Source organism: Larus michahellis, chromosome 1 (genome assembly GCF_964199755.1).
Source record: "Larus michahellis chromosome 1, bLarMic1.1, whole genome shotgun sequence".
NCBI classification, from domain to species: domain Eukaryota; kingdom Metazoa; phylum Chordata; class Aves; order Charadriiformes; family Laridae; genus Larus; species Larus michahellis.
The window spans coordinates 119,625,960-119,653,296 of record NC_133896.1 but is presented as its reverse complement, the minus strand read 5'-3'; the positions used below and the strand labels follow the sequence as shown (position 1 = coordinate 119,653,296).

General features: G+C 38.8%; 2 protein-coding genes across 12 annotated transcripts; one reads left to right on the top strand and one right to left on the bottom strand.

Annotated features, from left to right (window-relative positions):
- Positions 1-1,606: 1,606 nt before the first annotated feature.
- USP16 (ubiquitin specific peptidase 16) lies at positions 1,607-22,681 on the bottom strand. 6 transcript variants are annotated; one of them, XM_074600325.1, is made up of 18 exons: positions 22,539-22,681; positions 20,387-20,485; positions 17,534-17,712; positions 16,778-16,881; positions 14,262-14,365; positions 12,246-12,446; positions 11,221-11,313; positions 10,401-10,531; positions 9,948-10,035; positions 9,002-9,080; positions 8,026-8,117; positions 7,203-7,259; positions 5,943-6,110; positions 4,657-5,326; positions 3,880-3,971; positions 2,555-2,641; positions 2,070-2,226; positions 1,607-1,955 (listed from the first exon to the last, which is right to left on the bottom strand). In XM_074600325.1, exons 5-18 carry the CDS (start codon positions 14,346-14,348, stop codon positions 1,831-1,833), a joined length of 2,127 nt encoding a protein of 708 aa, XP_074456426.1. In that variant the 5' UTR covers positions 14,349-14,365; positions 16,778-16,881; positions 17,534-17,712; positions 20,387-20,485; positions 22,539-22,681; the 3' UTR covers positions 1,607-1,830. The 6 variants fall into 6 exon arrangements, with proteins under 6 accessions (XP_074456426.1, XP_074456417.1, XP_074456392.1 ...); XM_074600316.1 differs by having other exon boundaries at positions 12,246-12,421; XM_074600291.1 differs by having other exon boundaries at positions 12,246-12,424; positions 22,539-22,674.
- On the top strand, positions 22,409-27,147 carry RWDD2B (RWD domain containing 2B). 6 transcript variants are annotated; one of them, XM_074600379.1, is made up of 6 exons: positions 22,409-22,453; positions 23,752-23,970; positions 24,059-24,126; positions 24,825-24,901; positions 24,986-25,190; positions 25,896-27,147. In XM_074600379.1, exons 2-6 carry the CDS (start codon positions 23,764-23,766, stop codon positions 26,131-26,133), a joined length of 795 nt encoding a protein of 264 aa, XP_074456480.1. In that variant the 5' UTR covers positions 22,409-22,453; positions 23,752-23,763; the 3' UTR covers positions 26,134-27,147. The 6 variants fall into 6 exon arrangements, with proteins under 6 accessions (XP_074456480.1, XP_074456453.1, XP_074456445.1 ...); XM_074600389.1 differs by having other exon boundaries at positions 22,438-22,856; positions 25,896-27,144; XM_074600352.1 differs by having other exon boundaries at positions 22,409-22,856; positions 24,825-25,190.
- Positions 27,148-27,337: the final 190 nt, after the last annotated feature.

Below are 27,337 nucleotides of genomic sequence, written 5' to 3'. Positions count from 1 at the left end.
TGAGGCCTCCACAGCTGCAGTGTGGAGTTCCAGTATGGTCCGCTCCATGAGCTGCAGGGGGACAACCCGCTCCAGGGTGGTCTCTCCAGGGATCTGTGCTCAGGAGCCTGGAGTTCCTCCTCTCACCTCTGTGCTTGCAGGGCTGATTCTCACACTTTTCCCCCTCGCCCCTGGTCAGCGTTTTTGGCTTTCTTACACAGGCTTTCCCCAAGGTGCTGCTGCCTTGGCTGAGGGGCTCAGCTGTGCCCTGGGGTGGGTCTGTGGGAGCCAGCTGTGGCCAGCATTGGGCACACCTGATACCTCAGAGAGGCTGCAGGTCACCTCACCATCTCAACACCTGCACCCAGCACAGTGCATGAGGGAGCCTGACTGTGAGCCTGTCGCAGGGAGCTGGTAACTTCAGGAAAGCATCATCTGTAATTGTTGCAGCTCTGTGTACTCTTTCTTAATTGTGTGCCTTAACCACTATTTGAGTGTAAAAAAAGGAGTATTGAAATAATCAATTATGGTAGCAGGTCTGTGGTCCCTGCCTACGTTCATTTTTGTTACATCCATCCATTTCATCCTCACTCTTTTATTTAAGAGTCTCTACGCTCTCAAAATGGCAGCCGGGCAGTAGTGAACCACATCTCATTCTAAAGGCCTTAAAAATAAATGCTGAGCAGCGCTAGCTAGCATGATACGGAGTGCTGGAATCTTTCAGCCGAAGCCCCCTGTCAAGATTCTTCTTGGAAAGTAAACCGCTTGTGTCTCTGGGAGTAGCTTGAAAGAACTGCACTTGAAATTCAAGCCACTTCAATAAGTAATTCTTTTATTACTCTTGCCAGTGCTGCTCTATTTCACAGCCAGAAGGGAGGGGAAGGCTAAATCAAGTCTGGAACTATCTTATGCCTAAATAAGGCTGCCATACAACAGCTCCCTTAATGCTCGCTTTATAGTCAGTTGCTGGTGTGGCTGAAAAATAAACTCAGCAAGTTTTCAGAAGGATTGGCATACTGACATAGTCAGCTGCACAAGTGCCACTGCCCAGGGCTGTTAAGGGTAACAAGAATACGCAAGACTGCCCATTTTCTTGGTAAGGTTGTTGTGAAAAATGCCCTGAATGTACGCAGCTGCTGCTCTAGCATGAAGGAGCCAGGATTTTATTTACATGAAAGCCTGTGTAAAGCCTTGCCTATGGAGAAGAGAACTTTACAGTTAAACATCAGGACTATTTTTCATAACCCTCCAAGGCGAAAAGGAGAGAGCCGAGCTCTCAGCCTTGCCAAAATACCAGCATGAGGTTCCCATGCAAAAGAATTCCTAGAGTTTGCAAACTAAGGGCTCCTCTATTGGACATAAACCAACAGCGGAAAGAGAGCCGATGCTGAATTTGTCTCAGCTCTAAGATGTGTAGGAAGAAACAACTTCTTATGCTTGGAACTCAGGCCTAAAATACACGTGGAACAGATGATAGCTGAGATAACTATAGTTCAAAATTATAGCTGGTCCCTTTAAAGTGAAAGAGTTACTTTCACTGCAAGTGCAAGAGCACTTGCAGGAAACTAAAAGCAGCAGTTGCTCGTCCGTGCCAACACATAAATTACTTAATAGAAGCTCAAAGCTGTAATTTTGGAAAAAAAAAAACCCAACTCTTTATTTATTTAAAAGTAGTGAAAACACTGGAAAAAGTATAAGTTAACCATTTGTCAGTGTGTCTAAGAAGCATAAAGGATATTCCTGCAGTTGTATACAGTAGCTCCCAACATTTAACAACATGATTTGCAAGTCTCTGCCTTCTTTCAGACCACTTGAAGATGGCCGCACAGACCAGGTGGCTTCTCAGATGAGTTACAGCAGTCGCTCATAGAACAGGAGATAAGCTTGCGAGCTCAGCACTTCCGATGCAGACACGGCTTGTACGTGGGTATCGCTGATGTGGAACCACTGCCCTTTTACTGGTTCGGTTTCTAAAGCTGCGACAGGAAGAATTTCAGAGTAAAAAAAGTTATGACAAAGAACTGAAACAATCAGTCCCTGTTACTGTTCTGCAGTAAAAAATAATTTGTGAAATATTTCTAATTATTTACCTTGAGGAGATGGTCCTTGAAGGACAAAATCAGAGAGATGGTTGTTCATACTTCTCATTTTAGCGTAAGCAGTGTAGTGCCCAGACCTCATCGTTCCACTATGTTCAACAACTCCATAGAGAGAGTACAGTACTTTTGTATTCCCTTCAGCCACGTTCTATAAAAGCAAAAGTTTAGGTATGCCAGTCAGGTACTGGGTTTTAATAAAGGCTTTAAAAGGTTTTAAAAATTGGAAAAAAACCTCTTCACTTTGATTTGTTTGCTGACGAAGGCGAAGCTGGTCATTACAGATTCATGCAAGCACTACAACTATGATCAGCGGAAGCACGCTGCCTCAGGTACAAGTCACACTTGTAAATTATCCCATATTATCACACAAAATAACTGAAGCTTGACAAGCATTCCACAAAGACTCTATTAAGCAGCTTAACTGTGAAAGCACATTAGAATAGGAGAACAGAGAATCTGATTGCTTTCCCACTTACTTTACATTTAACTGTACAGAAAGGGGCCAAGTCTATCACTTCTGGAAACTTGATGTGCCTGTTAACCTTCCGTAGATTAAATCCAGCCTTAAAAAGACAAAGTAGAGGAAACCCCCAAAATGTTAAAATGAAGCGTATTAAAACCGTGCTTAGTTACTAAATGTTTCAGGTTAAAGTTCCAACAATACAAAATTAGTTTTACATTACACAAAATCGGGAAAGAGCAATGTTGGTTTTGGTGGGGTTTTTTTTTCCTCCGATGCCCAAGGTTTCCAGCATTACCTCCTTGTCCCCCATGCTGCACTGGACCACAAGTTAAGACAACTCTTCAACTCACTCTTAGAGTAACTTAATGGTAGCAAAAGTGGAAAAAGAATCATCTCTAATGTATTTATGGAACTACTAGGACATCTCTTGCTTTTCAGATACTGTAGTATGCCTGGGGATCTAATTTTATACTGTCAAAATTGATGTAAATTCTACTCTCACCTTATTCAAATAATCTTCCGGTATCAAATTGGAAGAACAAAAGGAGAAAGTGACAAATGTTACTTCCTTCATCATGTTACAGTCTCTTGGAACAGGCTACATATTTTCATTTCCTCTGTGTAATTGCTTTTCATCTACTTAAAGTCACCTCCCTTATTTTTTAAGTATTTTGACCAAAATACTGAACAGTTCTAAATTCAGAAGAGGCAACGCTGTCTCCCATCCCCAATTCCTTTCCTCTTTCTTGAAAAGCTAAAACCCTGAATTAAAAAGTTTCTTACAACTTGGAAAAGAGGTAAGCCATTTTACTTTGGTTTCTATAAATAAGACTTAAAGTTGCATCATTGCTTTCCATTTATCCCCCCCTTTTTATCTTCTTCCCTCGGTAAGGCTTGGAATCCTCTCTTTTCCAGTTCTACTGACCTATTGTAGCATTCTTTAGTAAGGGATCCTATTCTATCTATACCGAAATGTAAGAGACCATGAACTGCTGTAGTAGCAGGAAACCATTAATGCTAAAATACTGCTTAATACAGTAAGCAATAACAATAGCGAGGAAATATGTCACAAATAAGCTCACAGAACAGTGTTTACCAGAGAACTAATGGAATATTCTTTCACAAAAACACGCCTCAACTCCCCAAAGACCACAAAACCCAACGCTGCACACCAATGCCTTCCAAACCTTGGAAAAAAGCCCCAAACCAAAACCAGTTTTATAGGAAATGAAAATATGCTAACATTAGTTTCAAGTTAAGCTAGTAGTCTGTGCGTATGTACATATTAAACTGATACTATATACATACGCATTTTTGCAATATCAGCCTGCTACTTACCTGCTGAAACCTCTTTAAGTGAAGAGTTAAAACCAGAGGAGCAAGAGAGATTAGCATCTGCTTTTTGGCATTAGTATAAACATACCTTTCACCTGCAGAAAAGAAAAACCACCAATGATTAAACAAATGTTACAGCAGTTTACAACACTATTTAGACCGTTACACGTCATCTACTGCAGCAACTGAGAAACTGAACGTTCCCCTTTGACATGATGAAGGGTACAAGAGCTGCCATCTTGCAGATCCCATATCACTAAAGTAGCTGCTCACACCGTGTCTGAGCGGTGTCAGCACAAGGAGGGTGAATTCTTGACTCGTTCTCTACGACTCTCATCATCAGAAATTGCACGTGGCTTTTATTGGCCTTTTGAGCAAACACCAACATGATTTCCCTACGACTGTTACAGCAGAAATCTCACATTTGAGGAAAGAGCAGAAAAAGCACCTGCTAAATAGCCCTACATTCATCCACAGAATGCATTTTTAAGTTGAAATGCCCTTTCCCTCCCCCCAAACCCACTCCTCTGCTCACTCTTCTTTTTCAATCCTGCAGTATTCTGTACGTAAGCTTGTGAGCCTATTCTGCTCAATTAAGAGCTTCTTTGTACTAATCTGTGTGAAAGAGGTTCTCACAAGCTACTCACTGAACACTAGTTCAACTGATCCAAGTTAAAATTATACAAATACCACATTAGGGACATTCCGCTCCCCCCTTACCCACCCACCCAGCAGACAGGGACATATTTAAAGTTTATTTTAAAAGATAATTTGTCATACTTTTTATGTTGTTCTTTGGTCCATAATGTCTTTGTGTGCATACATCACAGAGTAGTTTATTGGTCTCAGTAAGTTTTTCATTACGGGTAAATTGATACAAACAGTGATAGATTGAACCTTCTTCCGGGTTCAGATCCTCCCTGTTTGCAAGCGTACAAAATGCCGTTTCTGGATCTTCAGTCAATACTTCACATGTCTTGACAGGAACACTTTGAAGATCATCTAAGGTACCGTCATCAGACTCAGCATTGGCACCCAAGTGTAGCTTTGAAAAGTCAGTAGCAAGCTCTTCCTCATCTTCATTTTCATCATCCTCATCTTTCAAAGATAGGTTGTCAAGGCCATTGACAAATGTTACAGGAGAATCTAAGCCTTCCATAGGGACATCCATGAGAGACTCATTTTCTACACACTCTTGTTCTGGCTTTCCTATATTTTCAGGCATGCTCTGAACTTCTGTACCATTTCCCTCTATGCTCAGGTCTTTCGGAGCTAAGCACTGATCTTTGCAATCACTTGATGATTCCTTAATCACTTGCTTCGTATCAGGAGCTTCAGAGTTAATTTCTGACTCTTGGTTATACTCAACGTCTTTTTCTGACTGTTCAGTTGCACAGATATCTGTCAAGTGAAGCACCTTTCCTTGAAGTTTTTGCTGGCGGCGTTGGCTCTACAAATTAGAATAAATAACACATAAGAATACAAAAGGCAGAGCAAATTTAAATGATATTTAGCATGTCTTACCATGTCTTTACCAAAATTTTTGTAGCATGCCATAGATGCAAAGAGCGGGAGAGGGGAGAGTAATCTATGATTTAACAATCGGAGGTGATCGATTCAACCAACTTTATCCTCATTCTGTTACAGTTCCCACTGCTCCCTGTTACACAGTATCTTCAAAATACAACTAATGACGCCCTTTATATCTTACCGATCCTTTCCTGATCCTTTCCTGTGTCAGTATTCTAAAGTTCTGTGAATACCCTTGCAAGCAATGCCTGGAGAACAGCTATCTGATACAAACTAATGCTACTTCAGACAGGCAACACAAATTCCACATTCCTCTGGACATTAGTTTATTCCTAGCACAGCAACTCTTAACAGAACACGTAACTTCTTAATAGCAAAGATGTAGATACAATTGGTCTTTTCTGTTGTGCATTTGAGTGAGCAGAAAAATCTAAGCTGTCTCCTTATCCATCTAAACCAAGGAATCAAAAAGAATTTGTTTTACCAGAAATTGCAAGCACTTCATTAACAAAAGTGAAATACTTATCAAAACCAACCTTGGCTTGTTTTTTGGCCTGTTTCTTTGCTTTTTTCTGAAGGTGCTTACTTGTACCAGGGGGCTCATCTCTCTGCTTAAGATAACAGTCATTGTTTTTATCCTCTTCATCTTCAGATTCCTTTTCTTTGGTTTTTTTAATATTTCTCTCATTCGTCATTTTTCCTTTCTACAAAAAACAAAAAGCCACAAAACCACCACAGAAGTAGAGGTGCTACTGTCCCGAGTAACAAAACAGCATTCCAAAGAAAACTAACTAATTTATGCCACCTTAATGTTTACAAAAGAGATGTCGCACTGCAGAGGGAGTGCCTGTAAAACAAGGACTTGCAGAATGAAACAGTATGAAAAAGTAAGGCCATCTGAACCTGTAAAGGGGCAACGTTACCTTTGTCTCTAACAGATGTAAATCTCATTAAATGCACTGAAGAGTAACATTTTACACAAGTGAAGACCTTTTCAGTTGAACTGCCTGCCAACAAATTTGTTTCCTTCTGTTAAAATGAGATTTGTTCGCTGCAGAAGACGTGCAATCCCTTTGGCTGAGGGCGTTTCATTTCAATAGTTACTCATTAGCTTTTGTGTGAGCAGTGCTACATAACAAATCTGAAATATTACACATGCAGACTATCAATATGAAACACAAAGCAAATAAAGTATTTTAAGTGTCTAGAGATTGATGAAACAAATAATATTGATCAAGTAAGCATTCACACAGTATCCTACCAATGTTTATTAACTTTATTCAACAACCTAAATACTATGAGAAGTATTCTTGCACTCAGTGCAGAAAAATGGATGAAAAAAGTAAAAAAAAAATAATAATCAAAATAAAGCATTCAAGCAACCACTAGGCACCCATCACTGCCATGCAATTTAGTTCGGTTTTACAATACTGAAGATGAATTGGGAAACATTGATCTTTGCAACTCAGTCTTCTACAATAGTGAGACAATATTTGAACATACTAGATTATTCCCTAAGACAGCCTCGACATTAGAAACATTAACTGACAAAGTAGCAAGATCACCATTACACTATCAGCAATTTTCCAGAGACAATTTATGAGCCACAACTTACAGGAATGACTTATGAATGAAAATCTTATTCTCCGTCTTTTGGGGCAAATTTATAACTCTAACTTTCCAAAGAGACATTTAGAAAGATGCATAAATTCATTCCCCAATGATTATATAATAAAGGCATTTTCATAGAAGTAAACAAAAACTAAGCCAAAAAGCAAGCACGTACAATTTCTTACCTGAACATCTAGTACAGGAAGTGACAAATCAAGGAAAGACTCGTGGACCAAGGATACCTTTAAATAAATATTTAAAAGTCCAATTTATTTTTGTTTGCAAGTGGCTGCCTTGCTGTCAATAGGCTTATTTGTACAATAAACGTAAAACACACCTGATCTACCTTCACAAACAGCTGTCCATGACCAAAATCTAGCAGTCATTTTACCACAGAAATAAGAAAGAAATATTTTTACAAATTTCAGTTTTCTAGTTGCCTAGAACGTGAGAACCCAACTTAGTGGCTATGAGACTGATATCTAGCCCACTCACTAATACCCTTAATTACTTAATTCTCAGGATGCATTATCCCAATCGTGCCTTCTTGCTTAACCGGCAATTCTATGGTCGTTCCAGTGTGGGAAAGGGAAAGACCTAATCATCTGATGAAAAAAAGAAAGGGCCCCTGGCAGCATACTGCTGGGAGCAGACAGTTCCTCCACTCTGTAATTTGTACCACTGGAAGGTGTTTACCAGGAATCTGAGAGTAAATTCTTCTGGCACAAGCAGTTTGCTGCTGCTGACCTCTTTTCCTGGAAGTCTTTTGAAAGGGACTGAAAGATTAGCTTTATAACATAAATAACATACAGCTTTATAACATAAGGGAAGAAAGATTCCAGCCAAACCATGCCACTCTTTGAAAAGCATTGCAGCAAGTCAACTCTTCAAAGTGTATTAACTGAAGCAAACCTCTCCAATTTATTTCTACATATAGTTACTTTGAGGTTCTCCTGCAGATTACATAAAATTATACTCTAGGCTAGTCAAAGCAGGCAGTTTACTTACCGTTCTGCATTCCTCACACATAATCGTACTGGTTAACTCCCCACCAAAGATTCGATCTACAAAACTCTGTATTCCCTTTTTCTTTTCATATTCTGAGAAATGACAAAGTATACAGTAAAGTTAATAATATTACAAATAATATACTGTCAACCAGTTTAGTTATGGCATACCAGAAAAAAAGAGAACACAGTATGCAAGATATATGGTGGAATGAGCTGGCCTGTTCGATTTTCCTCAGGAAGTACAGTAAGATTTTTTAAATTAAGATTCTTTCATGCAAAGGAACAGGGTCAAAACACACATTTGAGGAAGACTGACTGAACCAACACCTCTACCACTTTACTTTCTCAACTCAAACGCATTTCCCTGTTTTCTCAGAAGCACTGCCTCCCAGTAAGAGTTCCTGTTTTCTCTCAGAACTCAACTCAAACAACCGTCTGAACCTAAAAAACAAGCCCCAATTTTTGTCTGTATAGGTGCCCTACAAACAAAACCAGTTTCCTGAAGTTATATTTTTAGCGTAGCACATAGTCTGAATTTAAACTTGACCTTCATCTTATAACCTAAGTCACATTGAAAAGTTTAAAAATCGTCTGTTCACTGTTGGGTTTTTTTGGTTTTTTTTTTTTTAATACTACTGTTAAGTAACAATGGACTATTAGGACTGAATAAATCATTACATTCGTGTGCTAATATTTTAATTTCTTACATAATATTTGAATGATTAAACACTATAATGGCTACACAATCAACTCCCTTTTACACTGTTAAGAAGGAAATGCCACCAAGTTCAAGAAGACATTTAAATAGAGACCAGCATTATTGAGCCTTATATTCTAGATGTATACATATTCAAGAGATGGCATAAAGTTGTACCATTAAACATGTACCTTTTAGTTGATACTATTAGTGTAACTTTGTGTACTTCAATGAAATAGAAGTTTTTAAATTATCACATCAGTAACATGTATTTTACCTTTGATTTTCTTTTTAAGTTCCTCTTCATTTTGTTTGTTAGAGTCAGTCAGTGCCTTCAGTATCCCAACGCTTACTTGCTGAAATTTTCAAAACAAACACACACTGCAAAGTTTCCTGAACTAATTAACTAGTTTGTTTTACAAAATGTTTCAGATGGAGGAAAAAGTTTAATCTTCACCAATTAAGAGAATCAATAAAAGCAACACCAATGCCTGCACAGACACAAAATAGTTCCTGTGGATATTAAAAAAATAACCAACAGAGAAACAAGCTTGCAACCATAACGTTGCAACTATTATGTAAGAAAGTCAGTCTAATGGTTAAATACTTTCCAAAGTTAAAACTAGCAAAAAATCCCATGGAATTTCAAGTGAACTTCCAGGTATTTCAGAAATTAAGACAAAAGGACATTCTTTAGGGCGACTACAAATATTGCAAACCCACTTTTTCTATAGAAGCTTTGGACAAGTCAATCTATTTCTGAAGGACAACAGACATTTATATTAAAAATGTTGAATTAACAAAAGACCTTTAGAGCAAGCAAAACTGAACCTTTCCACTTGATTTTATTAGAAGAGCATAGAGAATAAGCAGCACACTGCTTTCCCAAAAGGCAGAAAACATAATTACCTTAGAAACCTAAACAACATGTATAATATATGTTAGAGATACAGGCCACACACAAAGTTCTTTCTCTGAATAGCTTTGTTAAATGAAAATAGCAATCCCCGTGGTTGCTCCTTCACAACCCCACTGCTTAGAGGCTGCCAGGTTCTACAGCTCTGTTGCTAATCTGCTTCAAGGAAGTGCTATGGGCAGCACAAACCACTCTAAAGAGGTTGACATCTCAGAAAGAATGTTCTTTGTCCCCTCAGCAGAGGGGAAAGTCTTGGTCTGGGGGTATGAAGAAGAAAGGTAGGCACAACTATGAAATCAGCACTTACTTGGATTTCTTCTGCTCTCATTCCATCAAGTAAGTAACGAAGCAATTCATGACTGTCTTGCTGCTGATAACCTTTAAATCGTATGGCTCTGTTAAATGAAACAATAATTGTAGAATGTAACTAAATTTAGACAAAGTAAAAACAATTCATATCAAACACAAAAGGATAAAGTCTCAAGCACATATGTATATGAAAGCAACAAGTGCCTATATACAGTATTTTCTAAAAACGTGAGGCTAGGTATTCAGAATATGTCACTGAATATCTTTCATTTTACTTCTATTAATTTATATTTGGCTCTTTATCCTCTTCTTTCAAAACTTAAGTATTATACAAATTTTATACGCTGTGATGTGAGCTCAAGAAAAAAAAAAAAGGAGAAAACTGACCTTTTTAAAGAACTAACAAGTTTTTTTCATACTCACTATGACATGCCATTGTACAGATACTCACTTTTTACAAACCTGAGCAAAAAGTTCCTTAGGAGTGACTACTCCTTTTTTTGTCTCTTGCATTTCTGTCAGGAACTGATACATGGCTAATGTCAAAGGACCTGGCTGATCTAGTTTTATCAGCTGAGGCTCCTGTTTTAAACAAAAACAACAAAGTTGTTTTGCATTAATTTGGTGACAGATCCTTTTGGAGTAAGTTTTTCATTACTAAACACTTCAGTTCTTGAAAACATTATTATACAATAGAATACACAAAATTTCAAAACAGCAGTAAGTTAACCTGACAAAAACAAACAACACATGGTTTCTCATAAGATGATATCAAAATACTGCGCCAAGAATCACTAATTATTAATTGCTTAGTTGCAACTCTGGATTTCTTGCTTTTATTAGGAAAAAAATACAATTTCTAAAAATGCACAACCCTTCTTTCCCATCCAAATCTCTAACTGTAATGACAGACGCATTATTTAAGTTAGCACTGAAGACGTTCTCTAGTTTCCCATTTTGCATTTAGACAAGTGACACTGTAGCAAAAGTTACACATTTTTATCCTTTAAATAACTTAATCATAACAGAAGTACTCTTTTGATAACAACTAAGAGTTCTGAATCGCTGCTCTTTCACTTTAAATGAAAGACCTCCGCTGACTTCAGAAGCAGCTCTATGGAAGTCAAAGGTGAAGTTCCCCACTGATTTTATATCTTAAACTCGTTAGTATTTAGCAGAAACAGCTTTAAAATCCAGAGAAGACTATTGCTTGTTTCTTTAACAGATTGGAAGGGTGGGGAGAAACGCTATGGAGGTCGAAGCATATATACCACGAATAACTCAGGTGACTCAATTTTAACTGTTGTGCCAGGCATTTTAGCTTCTTTAAGCAGCTCCCTCAGGACTGGAGTTTGTGATAAATTCTGTAGAACATAAAAGACAGACATTTGTATCAACCAGATTAGTAGCAATTTATTTTTCCCAAACACAGAACTACAGCAGTAACTACCACTCTGGAGATTCTAACACTGTTTAACCATTAAAGGTACGTTCCATACAGCTAATGGGACTTCCAAGCATCCTCTATACATATATGACTTCAGATTGCAGAAACCTTAAATATACTATTCTTCTACTTCTTCTATGCTGATCTTTTAACTATTTGCTAGTGTCTGTTTCTAAAATCAAAAGGTAAAGTGCAGTGTGCCTATTTGCTTGGTTTAAAATATGTTTAAAAACAAAAACCAAATGGCTTACTAAAACCTGCAAGTACAGCAGGAATTTTGTTTCAGTAAAGCTTCAGTATCAAGAACCAAAGAGCACAAGATTACATGCGAGTTTTAATACACATGAAAAAGCACGTTTATTCTATCCAAACACTTCTTAGCTGAGCAAGACACAGAAGATGGCAATGCAATATGCTCATCCTGTTAATATTTACTTTTATTTGATTTCCTGTTGCTGAGAGAGACTTTTTGTTTCTGTAAACACCCACAGACTTTGGGTATTAATCTCTTATACCCTAAGAGGTCAGCAAGGGTGATGTGACACACTATTTTATTTTTTTTACTAAACTAGGAAGTTGGCATGCTTAATCTATATCAGTGAAAGACACTGTCCCTCAAAGACATATCTTCCCTCAGAGCAAGTCAGAACCTGCAGCTCCATTTCTTCATATTTCTCTGAGCCAACACACTATTTTTAGAATGAAACCGTCATTCTTGGCAGACAAAAATCACATTCTAATTGTGTCATTATACAACACTGGGGGTGGGGTTGTTGCAGCTTGTTTTCTTTTTTTCTTTTACTATTCAAATTTTTTTTTTTTTTTTATGAACTGCAATAACTACCATACCTGCATCACTGCATTAAAGAAACACGTATTCCCCAAGTTACTAAGTCCTTTCACAGTCACTTCCAAGTTAGTACTTGAATGAGAATTCTCTTTAAGCGAGACTTCTTTTTCTTGCTCATTTTTGCTGTCTTTTTCTACTTTTTTATTTTCAAATTCTTTGTTCTCTTGTTGTTTTTCTACTGAAATAATAAAAAAAACATACTACATGTTAATCCAGTAACAGGGAATGTGTTAGGAAAAAGTTACAGGCAGCAGCAATCTGCAATGTTTAAAACTTAAAGACGTGATAATTAATTTATACATTGTATAAATGTAGCACTACTGGTTTAGGTTCTTAAACTGTCTAGGTAACAGGAGTCAAAAAAGACACAAAACAAACCAACAAAAAAAAAAATATCAAGAAACCCCTGAAATGCCACTGCAGACTAGCATAGACTTCAAACATGCCACTTGGCCCACAAGCCATTCATGACAACAATCTCTGAAACTCTGCATTTGTTATCTGAAATTTTATTCCTGTTGCAAAATCACCTATGTTATGGCTTTACACAATATCCAGCAAAATGGCATCTGAGAGAATATCCCTTTTGACATGGCACTATTGTCTGAAATGAAATGCACAGGCCTCCCACTGTCAAAGCATTCTCATGTTCATTTCATGACCTAAACAGATGAAACTGGAAGGTTTATATTCTTCAAGACATGTTAAATACATTTCCCCCAAAATTACTTTAGTGTATAGCTCAAAATTTCAATGACTTGTTTCATAAAAACAGGGAATTCCAGGTAATTTTCAGATTAACATCCACACCGGTTCTGCCAGTTTGGCAGTCTACTATTGATAAGGTTTCTGATAAATAGGGCTGTGAGCCAAGATTAACTTTATTTTAAAGTAATGCCAGCTCAGAGAAAGCAAGGAAAACAGACAATACAGTCTTTGCAGATGGACAAGAAGCAGACGGCTGGAACAAACAACAACTGCACCCAGGTATTCATCTGTTTTTCACTTTACACCCAAAAAGAAAATTCTGGCAATCAGTATGAAGTTCAAATGCTAGATGTAGAGAAACTATATATCTGGGAAATACTGACCAAAACCACTCAGAGGTTCTGGTCCCTGGGGAAAAACCTCAGCTGCTTCCTGAACAAATATTCAGAGACAGACACTTGGCACTGCTGGATGGTTGCAACCTATTTCCCAAGGGGCTGTGATTTCAACCAAGTGTAGGGTAGTGTTGGAATTTTTGATAGCCATAAATTATAGCTTTTATGTTGATATGCAAATTCTTCCAAGGTTTTCAGTGGAAATGCCTTGTACAAAACCAGTTTTGCCGTTGTGGAAACTGGGGGGTTTTGCTGGGTTAATTTCCTTTTAAAAAAAACACATTTTGCAGATAGACTGCAGGATGAGCATGCTGTTTTAGAGAGTTCTGAACATACCGCAGCTACCTATACTAAATGTACAGACCCAGCAGACAAATCCTTTTGTATTCTCCTTCCATTAGGAAATGTGTTGCAACAGCTGGAGACTTAGTCATTCCAGCTGATACATTCATAAATACCTACAAAAATACTTTAAAAAAAAAATCAAATCAAATTATCACTAAGCAGTGACAATTTTCCTTCAGATCTCAAGACAGTCCGATGGATAAACACAGCACTTCTAAGTACTGAAAGTCAATTCACTACTCACAGAACAACCAAACTTCACATTTAAAAAAAAAAAGCCACTGTAAAATTCTACTTTTTCCCCTTCTATTCCTATATTTCCAGTCTGTAAAAGTTCAAGGACCCTGAACAAAATCTTCATCCAATTAAGTCTATGTGCTAGGATGTTAGTTATGTTATCAGAATTCTGACACAGAAAAAAAGCAAAAGGGAAGAAATTAGCTTTCTAATTTACCATAAGGTGCTTCAAAACTTAAATCTAATTTAGTGTACATTCTTGATTTACAGTACTGTCTCCTACATTTAAGGGGCTTTCTGATTTACTGTAGGTATACTAAAGTTACTTACCTGTATGTGACAAGTCAGTACAAACTTGTTTTCTAACATAATCCACAGTCTGACCCAAACGGGTTGAAGTATTATATGAGACTTCATTATCGCATGCGTAGCACCTGTCTCCGCCCCCCCCAAAGAAAAACAATTAATCTTATTTTTTTTCTATTGCTTAAAAACCTAATCTATTTACTTCTTTTATAACTTTTTGTAATGAATTGCATCAAATTATAAGATTTATTTTAAGATTTAGAAGTTTTAGAGAAGAGTTGCATCTATTTCTGATCAAGAAAATAAAAAGTTTAAAAATTATCATTACTAAATAATTTCAGTGACTGGAAGTTACAATTTACAAATATAAATTAGACCCTTAAAAGATGTGCTTAGAAACCTAGTCTGCAAGAAAAATAAATGCAGAGAAAATTTTGCCAAAATCAGGAAACTAAGATAACAGGCCCTAAAGGAAACGACTTATGAATGATATGGCATGGAAAAATATTTTGAGTATTCTAGCCAAACAAGTACTTCATTATGTTTAAATTGGACAGGAAACAAATCAGTGTCCTCCATTAGTCCTGCATGCTTTTATTTGCTCTTCCACTGCCGATATAAAGCTATTTCCGTCTTTATAAGAACTGTGTGGTTAGGCCACTATTCGGTTTTAAACAAAATTGTGAGAGAAACAGCAGTGACAAAGACTCAAGTAAGATTAAAATTCTGCCAGAACACATACAGCCGAAGGAGAGCTGTATGATTTTGTAGCTCTGCCCAATCAGCTCTTTGCAGAGGTGACAAAAGGTATTGGAAGAGAATGCAAATACTTCTGCACTTCGAAACATACTGATTATAGTTCTTAGGCACAAACACATTTAGCAGATTTCAGGATCACCATAAGTCAGACTCTGGTTTTGGATATTAAAAGTGGCAGAAGTCTGCAGGAAAGTGCTTCCCTAAATCTCTAGCATCCTGGGAATCAGCAGCAATTTTTGCATTTCTTCATGTCTCATTGAAAAAACTGGCTCAGCCTTTGGATCCCAGAGTATGTATTTATTGTCTGTCTGGTTAATTATAAAAATAGGCATTCTCTCTCCTGGAATAACAGAAGATAGTTACTTCCATGGGCATTTTTTAACGTCGTAACCTTTCATTCATCAAAAATTTTATAGGAAGCCTTAGAAGAATCAAGGGACTGGAAAGAAGTTTTTTAAATGATGGCTGTTTGACCAGTGGGGGAAAAACATTAAGTAGATCTAACCGGTAAGCCATACCAGTGTTGAAATACACACAATAGCACTTGTGGTAACCCCAGAAGAGCAGAACTTAATGACTTACTAGAACTCTCCTCTTTCCATGTTCAAAACCTTTTCTTTTAACCATTTCCAGGTATTATTCAACTCTAATCTCAACCACATATACACACACACTATAGAGAGATTTATTCATCCATTTATAGCATTAATAAATTCTGATCAAAAAGGCTTTTGGCTTTTGCTTTTATGTACTAAGTCCACTGTGAAATACAGTTCTTGATTGTAGGTCTGATTTATAACAATAATTTATACCCAACATATCAACTCAGAATAATTTCTTGTGCAAATTTGTACAACCAAGAAATTCTTGAAGGAAGCAGAGTATCTTGCTTACACAACTTCCTCTCATTTGTAAGTACTTTGATTTAAAAAATACATACGTTTTAAAACAGAGACAATAAAGCCCTTTGAAATCATAATTTAAGAACTTATTTAAATTCACAAAAATAAGTTCACTAGTTCATTAGTAATATATATTATTAACATCCATTTCTACTCTAGAGTTCAATAAAAATACTTAACATTGCATATAAAAGTCCTAAATATGATCAAGTAAATAGATAATGATATAAAAGGTTACAAAGCAAAATGAAAACTCTTTATGTAAGGCATCACAGTATTTCCGTATGGCGCAGTTTGGAAAATTAAAAGTTCCCCCTTATACAGTAAACGTGCTATTCCTTTTAAGGATATTCCTTTCAGGAGAACTCCTTTTAAGAGAAGGAAAAACTACCAGGGAGATAGAATTTGTATTGACTAATCCAGTAGCACCTTGTAATTCTATAGCTGTGCTTCTTAACTATACATAGGTATTAAGAAGTCATATTTATCAGGAAAATTAAATTAATTAAGTTTGTCACTAACTGTGCATCGGAAAGTAGCTTCTACCAAGGCTGAAAGTTAAGGTTTAGGCTACATAATAACATATGTTTCTACACATGAGTATTCTGACCAAGCAAAAGCAGTAAAATATGAAGTCAACAGCATTTACTAGTTGGTCAATTTCAACTTCAATTATGAAAATCTTCTAGTTATAAATTCTACAAGTAGAATTTATTCAGCAAATCTTAGCAAAGACTGCTGAGAATTTTGTGTGTGGAAATGCTTTATAGATTTATAGAGATAAGTCCTAGAAATCATAAAAAAAAACAAAACAGAAATTATATCCCAGCCTCTGTTGCCCTCTAGCTATGACTTAAAACTGTTGCCTGACAAACTCACCACACACTCCAGTTGTCCAAACTGAGAACCAAACAATGGGGGACTGATCTTGGCGTCTTATAATGCTTTAAAGCATGCTGTTCTTGAGAATTTCTGCCACAGCCCTATAATGTTGATAACCAGAGTGTCACAAAATCCAGTTGACTATCAATGAAACATACATAAAGTCAGAGTATAAACAAAGTATTAAAATGAAAACTGATTATGTTAAACTAATTAGGATGAACAGATGGATCTCTACTTCAAGACACATCTGCAGAGACAGAAGTAACTTACTGGGTGCAGAAAAACTATAAAGTTGCTCGGGGACTGAACATCTAATTTACGAATTCCAGTTTGAACAGCTTGAAGAACAAAGCAGATCAAAACCAAAAACCTCTTCAGCATGCAGAGTTTTAAGTTTAATAAACTAATGTTAGCACAAGATCTTATTGTAAAAATCACAAATCAGGAGCACTGACAGAAATTTTTATTTTCTTAGCGAAATAATTTGGACTTTCTAGGAAAGTAAGTCCTCAAGATGGTGTTTTAGCCTTAAGTCTACTAAATGCTTTTGTGCCAAGCTTCTAAGCACTTCATTTGCAGTTAAGAGCAGACATTTTTTATCACAATGAAGTATATCAAATCATTTATGTTGCACCACCTCTAAAATAAAAAAAGAGAGAATATAAGAGTTTAATTAGAAGCTCTCTTGTACCACTATATTATGACCCACTGAAAGATACTATGACAAATTAACAACAAAACAAGAGATACCCTATGGCCACATTTTAGACATAACCATATCGAAGGGCTTTTGTCTGTCTCCTCCTCGGATTTCTCTTGTGTCTTATTGTCTGCCTTGCAGTCCTGACAAACATGCCATTCCACATTCAGCAGTGCCTTTTTCAGATGACCTTGTTCCAATCCTTTACGAATATGCTTGCACTGAGGCTCTACAAAATAAAAAGCACAAGAATGATGTAGGTATCACAACAAACGCAAATGTCTCTAGGCTTCAAAGACAGAGGCAGCAATCCAGATGCTACGATAGCCTTTCTAGAGCCAACGAAACATTGACAATTTAGCAGACGTATCAGAAAGAAACCTTTTGTTACCCCCCATTCACAATCTGGGGATATTGTTGCTGCATCCTAAACTACTGCATTACTAAAAAAAACCCAAAAAACCAAAACCAAAACAAAACCCCCAAAAAATGTATCACTCAAATCTACATCTAGTCAGAGGAGTGGACAAAACCTTTGGATACAAACCTACCTACTGTGCCAGGCTGTGGGTTTCTACTATTGTGGCGTTACGATTCCCACACCTCTCCGGGAGCAGCCACAGCCCACTGCCACGGTTCCCAGTCACCAAGGCAGCACCTGGCTGGCCTATAAAAGTGGAGATTATTGAGGTTATGCTTCCAGCTGAGCTGCCTCAGTAAATTATACATCGGACTATGGTAAAAAAGAATGGCACAGTCATCCAATCCATACTGTTATCACTTCGTACTACAATACTACACCAAACTTGAAGCTGAATCTTCTGGGTCTGGTGTGAACTCCATCTATTTAACCAAACTCTGATAAGAATTGTTACACCAAGAATAGGTATCTGTTGCTAAGAGCTACTATCAGGAGTATAATTATCTTATTTATTTTTTGTTTAATTTTTAAGGTTATTGGTTATAATGTCACTTGAGCAAAGAGAAGCTGCTTGTAAGCTTAAGTCATGAACAGAGAAATTGTGATTGACAGACGACACATATGCAAACTGATTCAAGCTCTTCCAAATAAAAAAGTGAAGAACATATTTATTTTTTTTCCTTTGGCTTTTGGTTGTGGGGGTTTTTGGGGGTTTTTTTTTTTGGTTTTGGTTTTTTTTTTATTTATTTTTTTTTTTTTTTAAACACAATGTAGGTTTCTAAGACATTTAGCAATATCAGCCTACAAGTCTTCACTATTTGCAGGTACAAACGTCTAAATTTGCAAATACAGGGTCAAATATCTGACAGTACAAATGGTTACCTCAGAAGTCAAAAAGCACAGAGTAAACAAATCCATGCTAAAAGAAAAATGCTGTATGTACCTAATATGTTAAAAAAAAAAAATCAATCACATTTTTCTGAAACCACTGTTGAGATGAATTACATAGCTGCTTAGGTAAGTCAACTGTCTTAAGTCCTTTGCTACAGAGGTATTTTTATTCCTCAGATAGCATAACAGCTCTGAATCTATCTTTGTTGAGGACCATATGCAAGATTACAGCAAACTTTTCTTGGAATGAGCTGAAACTAGTGGAAAGTTTTGTACCTACAGTTCTGCTTCTATCCAAGATTAGAGGATTTTATCATAGTACAAATACTAGCCAATAAGAGCCAAATACAGATATTGAGCTGCATTCTTTAAGCCCTTTTAAAAAACACAAGCTTCATCTACAACTTCAAAATTGCCTTTTTTAAAAAAACCTGTTGTATATTGGCTGCTACTCTGCAGTGGGATTATTCACAATGATCAGTCTTAGTTTATATTTGTGGCTTTAGAGGACATTGTCGAGGTAAGCTAGCCTATTTTTAACCAAAGAAGCGAGATGCCATCAGCAATTGCACCATAACTGATTTTTTTTCCTGGAGAAAAAAAAAATCAAAAACAGTCATAGCAGACATTGATCTTGACTCCAGGAAAAAAAAAGAAAAAAAAAAAAGATAAAAGCAGCTTAAAAGCCTTAGGAAACAGAAGCTACCAGAAGGCCAGGACAACCAGGAAACCAGAGTAGAGTGGAAGTTAAATAAACAGGCCACCACAATGAGTGTCTTGGCTAAAACTGTAGCTGCTCTCTTTCCCAGCTAAATTAGCTGGCTCAACGCGCTTCCCCACTGAGGATCAACAAAAAAGATGGGCAAGACACAACCTGTGATCTTGTAGACAAGGCAGTAGAAGAGAATGCTACACAGCACAAGCAAAACCAAGAGCTAGAATAACCAGTGTAAACCAGATAACAAATAAAATTTCAACACAGGGGTGAGATCCAGTACAGATAGAAGGATAACAGTAACAATTTGGGAATTTCTCTAAAGGAACAGAAGGCAAGGAAGAGAAAGAAGTTGTAACCAAAAAGCACTATGGCTTAGAGAGCTGAGGTGTCCAGCACCAGTACTAAATTAGTTGCTAGTGTAAAGATAAAAGGTTTCACAGAAATATTTCAATTGCGATCTTTTTTTGCTGAAGGAAGAATCTTCTGCAACAAAATCTTCATTGGGAAAATGCTACTTAAACTTATCATGGCAAGTTTAGCAGCTGACTCTATAAACCTTTTATAATCTGAGGAATTTTTAAATGATTCGATACGGTCTGTGTATCAGTAAAGAACTGTGTGCCTGAGTTTCTTGAAAACCAGAAAATAATCCTGGTTTTCTAGACAGGATTATTATTTTATAGCATACTTAGAAAAGTAGCAACACTAATGTTTCTTGGTAGACTTCAGTTTCAATTATACAAACTCACACTTGTAAATGAGACTTCAAAGCTAGTGACTAGCGTAAAGGCCTTCTAATATTAATGAGTTTTCAAGTCCTCTTTGAGGTTAAAACAAACATTAGGACCACAGACCTCTCTGAAGGAAACATACCCAGCGTATCCGGAGACTCATCAGACTGTGCAGTTTTGCCTTTGATGCGTTTCTTCCCCATATTTGTAGTCCGTAATTTTTCTTACATGAAACAGTGACCTAGCAAAGAAAAACAGTAAATTAGATACTAGGTTTTGGTTTTCTTGTTCATTGCTAAACAAAAAGTTATTTCTATGGCTAAGATGTCCCTTCAGGTGAATTACCTTGTTTTAATTTGATATTTTCAAAAGAAAATAAATTAACTGTACTTTAAGATGAAACAATTGTAACTGTTGGAGAAGCAAGATCACAATGTGCATTATAAAACCCAAGTGACTTAACCCCTTAAATCAAAAACATTGCACAAAAGAACAAGATGGGAAACTTAAGTATCAAAAATCCCATAAATCTTTAAGACTTATACTTTAACTAACTAATAACACAGGGATTTTAGGAAAAATAATTGTGTTTGTCCCGGTTAAATCTTCAAGTTTTTTGGCAGTTACAGTCTTTCAGTTTTCTTTACTGAAAATTCCTTGTATCTTTGATGAAGTCTGACATGGGCAAATACTCTAACGTTTTTGAAAATATGCGGACGATGGGAGTTCCGATTTTTCAGGTTCTTCACTGGGGGAGATTTACCGTTGCTTTCCCAACAGATCAAGCAAATAATTCAGATGGGGCCTGTTATTTGGTGTGCCTGTAAAGACAAGAGTGATCTACCACTACAGAGTTGTAAGCCAAGCGCTTGCCTCCAATAAGTTGGCTACTGCACATATGGTAGGACACTTTTAGCTTCTAGTCTGTAGCCCCTGCAAAGCCCTGTGCCTTATCTCATAAAAGATCATTCAAAAAGACCAGGTAAACTTAAAAATTGACACGTTATACACTGAAAACAGGCAAGCTAAAAGGGTTCAAAATGAAGGCCCTGCAGCCCTTCACAGGCTAGCCTAACCCTGCTGTCCACCCTTTACATAAACATGTTAGCACAGCACTAAATCTGACTTGTAACATCTGTCCTTTCAAAACCATTTCTTAGCTTGTTCTCAGCAGCACACCAGCCCCAGAGAAGAGCTGCCTGCTTGGAGCTGTTGCAGCTGACAAATGAAGCCAGCCCAAGAGAGAAACTAAGCTGGGAAGAGTTTAGGCACGATACCCACCAAGGACTCTTTGTATGAAGAACCTTTTCAAAGCACACTTTTAGGGCAGATTATCCAGTTGTTAAGTGACAGCCACTTCACCAAGAGCAGAATTACCAACTTTTGCAACTTTAGCATTCAATTCATTCAGAAAAAGAAACGACAGTTCATACGACAAACTTCCTCTAACAGCACTTTTTTTGTCAAAAAGCTACACTTGACCTTACATGAACGACTCTAAACCACTGAAGTCCTTCCCAAATCGACCGTACTCCCGCCGGGAGGACAGGGCAGCAGGAACACACGTTAAACCTGACCCTCGCCACGTCTGGTCTGACTTGCCCCACAGGCTCTTCACCAGCCTTTTCCACGGACAGCCCACGCGAGGAAAAGCGCTGCAGAGCTAGAGCGGTGTGCTTTATTGATTTATTTATTTATATTTTTAATAAGACCGGTCTGCAAACGACCAAGAGCGCACCTGCGCCGGTCTGAAACTCGGGGAAGAAAAAAAAATACCCCAGAGGCCCACCTGGGAAACCAGCGCAGAGGGGCGAGGGGGAGGACGGGAGCTCGCCTCAGGCAGCGGGGCCGGGCCCCGGGGGCTCCGCCGGACACCCGTCGCCAGAGGGGAACCGACACTCCCTGTCCAGAGGTCAGCGGCGGGGTGAAGGTGCGCCCCGCCACTCCGTACAGCCCGGCTGGGCGCAGGACCGTCCCGAGCCGACCCATCCCGGGCCGGGCCCCCCGCCGCCCCGGGCCGCCCCACTCACCCCGGGCCGGGTTGCGCCGCCCGCGTGTTCCCTGGCCCCGCCGCCGCGCACCCCACAGCGCTTGCACCGCCCCCCTGCTTCCCATTGGCCCGCGCCCGCCTCCCGCGCCTTGGCTGACAGGCGCCGCAGCCAATAGGAAAAGCTGAGTGTCCCAGCCGGAGCGGAGGCTGCGGAGCGGAGTGAGTGCTGGGGCGGGGGAGGAGGGCGGCCGCGGCGAGAGGAGCTCGGCGACGGGAGCGAGAGGGTGGGGGTTCCGTCCCTCACCTGCCGGTGCCGCGAGGCGAGCAGCTTGTCGGCGCATGGCTCCGCCTGGGTGGCACCCCGACAACTTCACCTAATCCCCGGAGCGGTTGAGGCGACGGTTACCGGCTGCCATGCGCTCTTCCGGCGCGTTGCATTGTGGGGCCGTGAGGACACGGCCGGGAAGGGCGGCGAAGGGACCGGGGACGTGTTGGCGCATGCGCGGGCAACTCCTGCCTCCCCCTCCCCTTCTCCCGGGGCTGCCGGTGGGCGCACGGTGTGGGGAGTTACCTCCAGCCGAGGCCAGGGCCGGGCTCGGGCTGGGAAGTGGAGTTTCCCCAGGTGCGCGGCCTTGTGGGAGAGAAAGGGTTGTTAAAGTTCTCTGCCTTAGGAAGGACAGGGAACTACTGGAGAGAGTCCAGCAGAGGGCTATGAAGATGATTAAGGGCCTGGAGCACCTCTCTTATGCGGAAAGGCTGAGAGACCTGGGTCTGTTCAGCCTGGAGAAGACTGAGAGGGAACCTAAACAATGTTTATCTAAAGGGTGGGTGTCAAGAGGATGGGGACAGACTCTTCTCAGTGGTGCCCGGTGACAGGACAAGGGGCAACGGGCACAAGCTGGAACACAGGGAATTCCATCTTAACATGAGGGGAAAAACTTTACTTTGAGGGTGGCAGAGCACTGGAACAGGCTGCCCAGAGAGGCTGTGGAATCTCCATCTCTGGAGACATTCAAAACCCACCTGGATGCGTTGCTGTCCAACCTGCTGTAGGTGACCCTGCTCTGGCAGGGGGGTTGGACTAGATGATCTCCAGAGGTCCCTTCCAACCCCTACCATTCTGTGATTCTGCAATCGAGCATTGGAACAGGCTGCCCAGAGAAAGTGGTGGAATCGCCATCCCTGGGGGTATTTAAAAGACGGGTAGAGATGGTGCTGAGGGACATGGTTTAGTGCTGGACTTGGGACTTAACAGTTGGACTCAATGATCTTAAAGGCTCCTTCCAACCTAGACAATTCTATGATTTGGTGACATGCCACCATGTCCTGTGCCATCTCAGATCAATGGAAATCTTGTGGGCTGTCACAGTGTCTTCACGTGTACATGAACTGCCCAGGATACATTAGTTAGTTTTGATGGACGTGGTTATAAGAATTAATATGATTTATGTGGGGGTAGTTAATGAATTTCGTCCCATATTCAAGCCCTGTTTTTCTTCCCCAATTTCTTTCCTTAGGAAACAACAGAAATGACTAACCGAGAAGAAGCTGAGATACAAATTTCGGAATTAGATTTACTCTCCAGCATGTTCCCTTATGAGGAAGAGTTCATTGTGACTGATCAGGTGGCTCTAGCAGAACTAAAGCACTATGTTGAAAATGAGTCTGCAGAGATGCCATCATCAAAAGTTCAGTTTATACTGAATGTAAAACCAGAGGTCTCTAATGCCTCTATGGTATCGTAAAGACCTTTTTTAACTTTTGTTTTTATTTTGTGGGATTTTAGGGCTTACCTGAACTGAACATTTGCTCATTTGTTTTTAGGTGGAATTCTCTATGGCCTGTGCCTTACCATTTAAATATCCAACTGTACTACCAGAAATTACTGTGAGGTATGGCATTAAAAGTACAATTAATAAAAACATTTAGAAGCTATGGTGTGCTACATAAATACAGTTATAAGAGGATAAAGCAGTCCTTTTTGCATAGTTTACTGTCAAATTAAGCCAGATGGACAACATTGTTGAAGAAAAACAAATCTCCAAGGTTATGATTTCTCTGGTGTCCTCAGGAAATAAGTGAGATATGGGAAAAGCATGGAGGAGTGCCATCTTCTGTACAGAGGGGTTACATGCAGATACTCTTCATAGATCTGATGCTCAAGAAGAGACACTTTTCCATTTTGACAAGGCTTAACACTAACTAAAAGAGTGAAAAGTTAGTAAATGGTCCTGTTCTTCCCTTGTCAAAATGCTATTACTCCCAGACTTCTGTTATTTTTTCATTGAACCATTTCCATTTAAAGAAGTAGCCTTGCATATTACAGGAAATTAGTTCAGCCACCATGCTTACTTTTCAAGTACTTTCTTTTTGATTTTGATTTACAGATTGGTGGTACTGTATGTAAACTCAAGAGTTAGCACACTAATTAAATGCCAATTAAGACCTTTTCATAGCTAATAAGTATCAATAGCAAGTGCATACCATCTAAATATGGCCTGATGGCATATTGTCAGCTTGAAGTAAGACTGATAAACATACTAAATTGTAAGCATATTACAACTGCATTTATATTTTTCTTTTTCTTTAGGTCATCATTATTAAGCCGTGCTCAGCAGATTCACCTGAACTCTGACTTAAAAACATATTTGACGGAAAACTGCAGTGGTGAGCCCTGCATGTTGAGTGCAAGGGAATGGGTTAAAGACCACGCAGCTGCTTACATTGACAAAGAGCTTTTGTCTTCCTCAGTGATGACATCAAATGCCACGCAGTCAGAAGACACCACGTTCACTCGATTGTGGATCTATAGTCATCACATTTACAACAAGCAAAAAAGAAAGAATATTATTGACTGGGCCAAGGAGCTCTCTCTATCAGGGTTTTGCATGCCAGGGAAACCAGGTGTTGTTTGTGTAGAAGGTCTACAAAGTAGTTGTGAAGAGTTCTGGTCAAGGTTAGTTTTTCTTTGTACTTAAATGCCATTAGTAGTCAGAATATTACATGTTTCGTGTTGCATACATGGCCAGAAAGTGGGAAATCCAACGACCTTCCAACCTATAAAAGTCTGCAAAGTATTTGTGTTTATCATAATGTATTTACAGCTCTGAATATCCAACGTACTGTTGGTTACAGCCATCAAAGCTACTAGTAACGCATGGTGCACATTTATTTCTGTTTTACCTTCCTCTGTATTTCGGTTGTATAGCAATGGACTGCGGTACCCCAGATGTGTTAGATACATATGCTGTTACATTGCTTTACATTCGTGTTTTATTCTGCTCCCATCATTTATACTTCTGGGTGGTGCAGACTGAATGAACATTGTTATTTGATTATAACAGCTAAGAGAATATGAGAATATGCAAATTCTTAGCACACCCAAGGCAGAAGTGAGCACTGAAACGGAAACTGCATCTTCATCAATTATTTTGTGAGGGATAACATTAAGGTTTTTGAATCCTGGGGGGATATAAAGAAACCATCTCCTGCTTATGGGAGTGTTTATGTGTGGGTAGTATTTCTGTGACCAGTTAGGGAACCATCATCTCAACATATATGTGTAAATGGAATTTACTGACTTCTGTGATAGTAGCTATTTCATAGTATTTTCTAAAACAGTCTTTATATTATAGATTCATATTTCTCCAATTGCTTTCAGAGTAAGAAAATTAACATGGAAAAGAATTCTCATTCGGCACAGAGAAGATGTTTCTTTGGAAGGTGGAGGGCATGCTGAGATTCAGAAACAAAGGAAGTTCTCCACTTTGGAAGAAAAATGTTTCGATGCACATGGTGCCAGAGGAAATCATATGGATTTGGGACAGCTATATCGGTTTTTAGAAGAAAAAGGATGTGCTGACATTTTTCAAATGTACTTTGGGGTTGAAGGCCATTGAAGGGGCTGAAGATCACCACAGATGCCAAGTTGATCCTTGTAACAGATTCCTTAGCTATTCTGCAGCAGTTGATGAGAGATGGAACTAATAATTCATGGTTTATATGATGAATCCAATGAAATCAAGTATCCACTGAAATCCTGAATAATGAAAATGACTAAATGAACACTTTATTACACTTTCTGGTTTTAAGCGCATCTAGGGTACGTACCAAATTACAAAGAAAGAAAATATGTTGAATAACCTACCACACAGTTACAGAATTATAGATGAATGAATAGATGGATTTATAGTGAATGAACATATGGATAAGAAGAGGCAAAATGGAAGTGTGGGTATCTCAGGAGAGGAAATCTGTTATTTACATTATTTGAATGAATAGATGGATTCATAGTGAATAAATATATGAATAAGAAGAGAGAAAAAGGAAGTGTGGGTATCTCAGGAGAGGAAATCTGATGTTTACATTATTTGGTACTGTTTACATGCACTACCTGAAGACCTTTTTGTAACAAATCTTTTCTTCTACTGTTTACCTGAAAGTATATTAAGCCAGGAGATTAATGTTTTAATTAAAAAAAAAAAAAAGGAGGGAACAAGTTCACAAAAGCCTTCTTCATGCAGACAGGGTGAGCTAGGGTGCTTACTTTAAGGCATAAGAATTTTCCATAGGTAAAAGTGTGTGTTAAGAGAGATTAATAGTGGTACTGTGGTGGCTCAGCTATGCCTGTAGCCGAGGAGCCCGGTTGTTTGCTCACATAAAAGCAGAAGTTGACCACGGTCTGGGCTTTGTGACAGCCCGCTTCAGGCCAGGGAAATGATCCTTACCCTCAGGTGTTGACAAGTTTTGGGGTGCGCTGATGTGGATGGAGTGCATTGCCCAACATCTGCTTTTGAGCCGGGTTTCAAGAAAGTTGTATCAATGGATGCCAGTTTCTTTCTGTCCCTATGGATTCTGTATCTAAATCATGTACACATCATAAAAAATGCAGGCATTGATTGCTTCTGATGATGATTAAGTATTTCTGCAAGTATTTCTGCATAGATCTGGTAAAATCGCTAACTTTCAGATCCCGGGTGTGGGCTGGGACACCCTTTGCAGTGATTTCATTTGACAGGTGTGGATTTGCCTCTGTTTGAAGCAATTAGTCCTTGTAAGCGCGCATAAATACGGCGGCTGAATAAAGGGCCCAAGAGACCCTTG

Coding starts and splice junctions, on each gene's coding strand:
- RWDD2B (XM_074600352.1), top strand. CDS start 23,764: ATGACTAACCGAGAAGAAGCTGAGATACAAATTTCGGAATTAGATTTA. Junction 23,971..24,058: donor AGGTCTCTAATGCCTCTATG/GTATCGTAAAGA, acceptor ATTTGTTTTTAG/GTGGAATTCTCTATGGCCTG. Junction 24,127..24,824: donor CTACCAGAAATTACTGTGAG/GTATGGCATTAA, acceptor CTTTTTCTTTAG/GTCATCATTATTAAGCCGTG.
- USP16 (XM_074600291.1), bottom strand. CDS start 20,447: ATGGGGAAGAAACGCATCAAAGGCAAAACTGCACAGTCTGATGAGTCT. Junction 14,366..16,777: donor TTGGACAACTGGAGTGTGTG/GTGAGTTTGTCA, acceptor GGGCGGAGACAG/GTGCTACGCATGCGATAATG. Junction 9,081..9,947: donor TGAGAGCAGAAGAAATCCAA/GTAAGTGCTGAT, acceptor TGAAAATTTCAG/CAAGTAAGCGTTGGGATACT.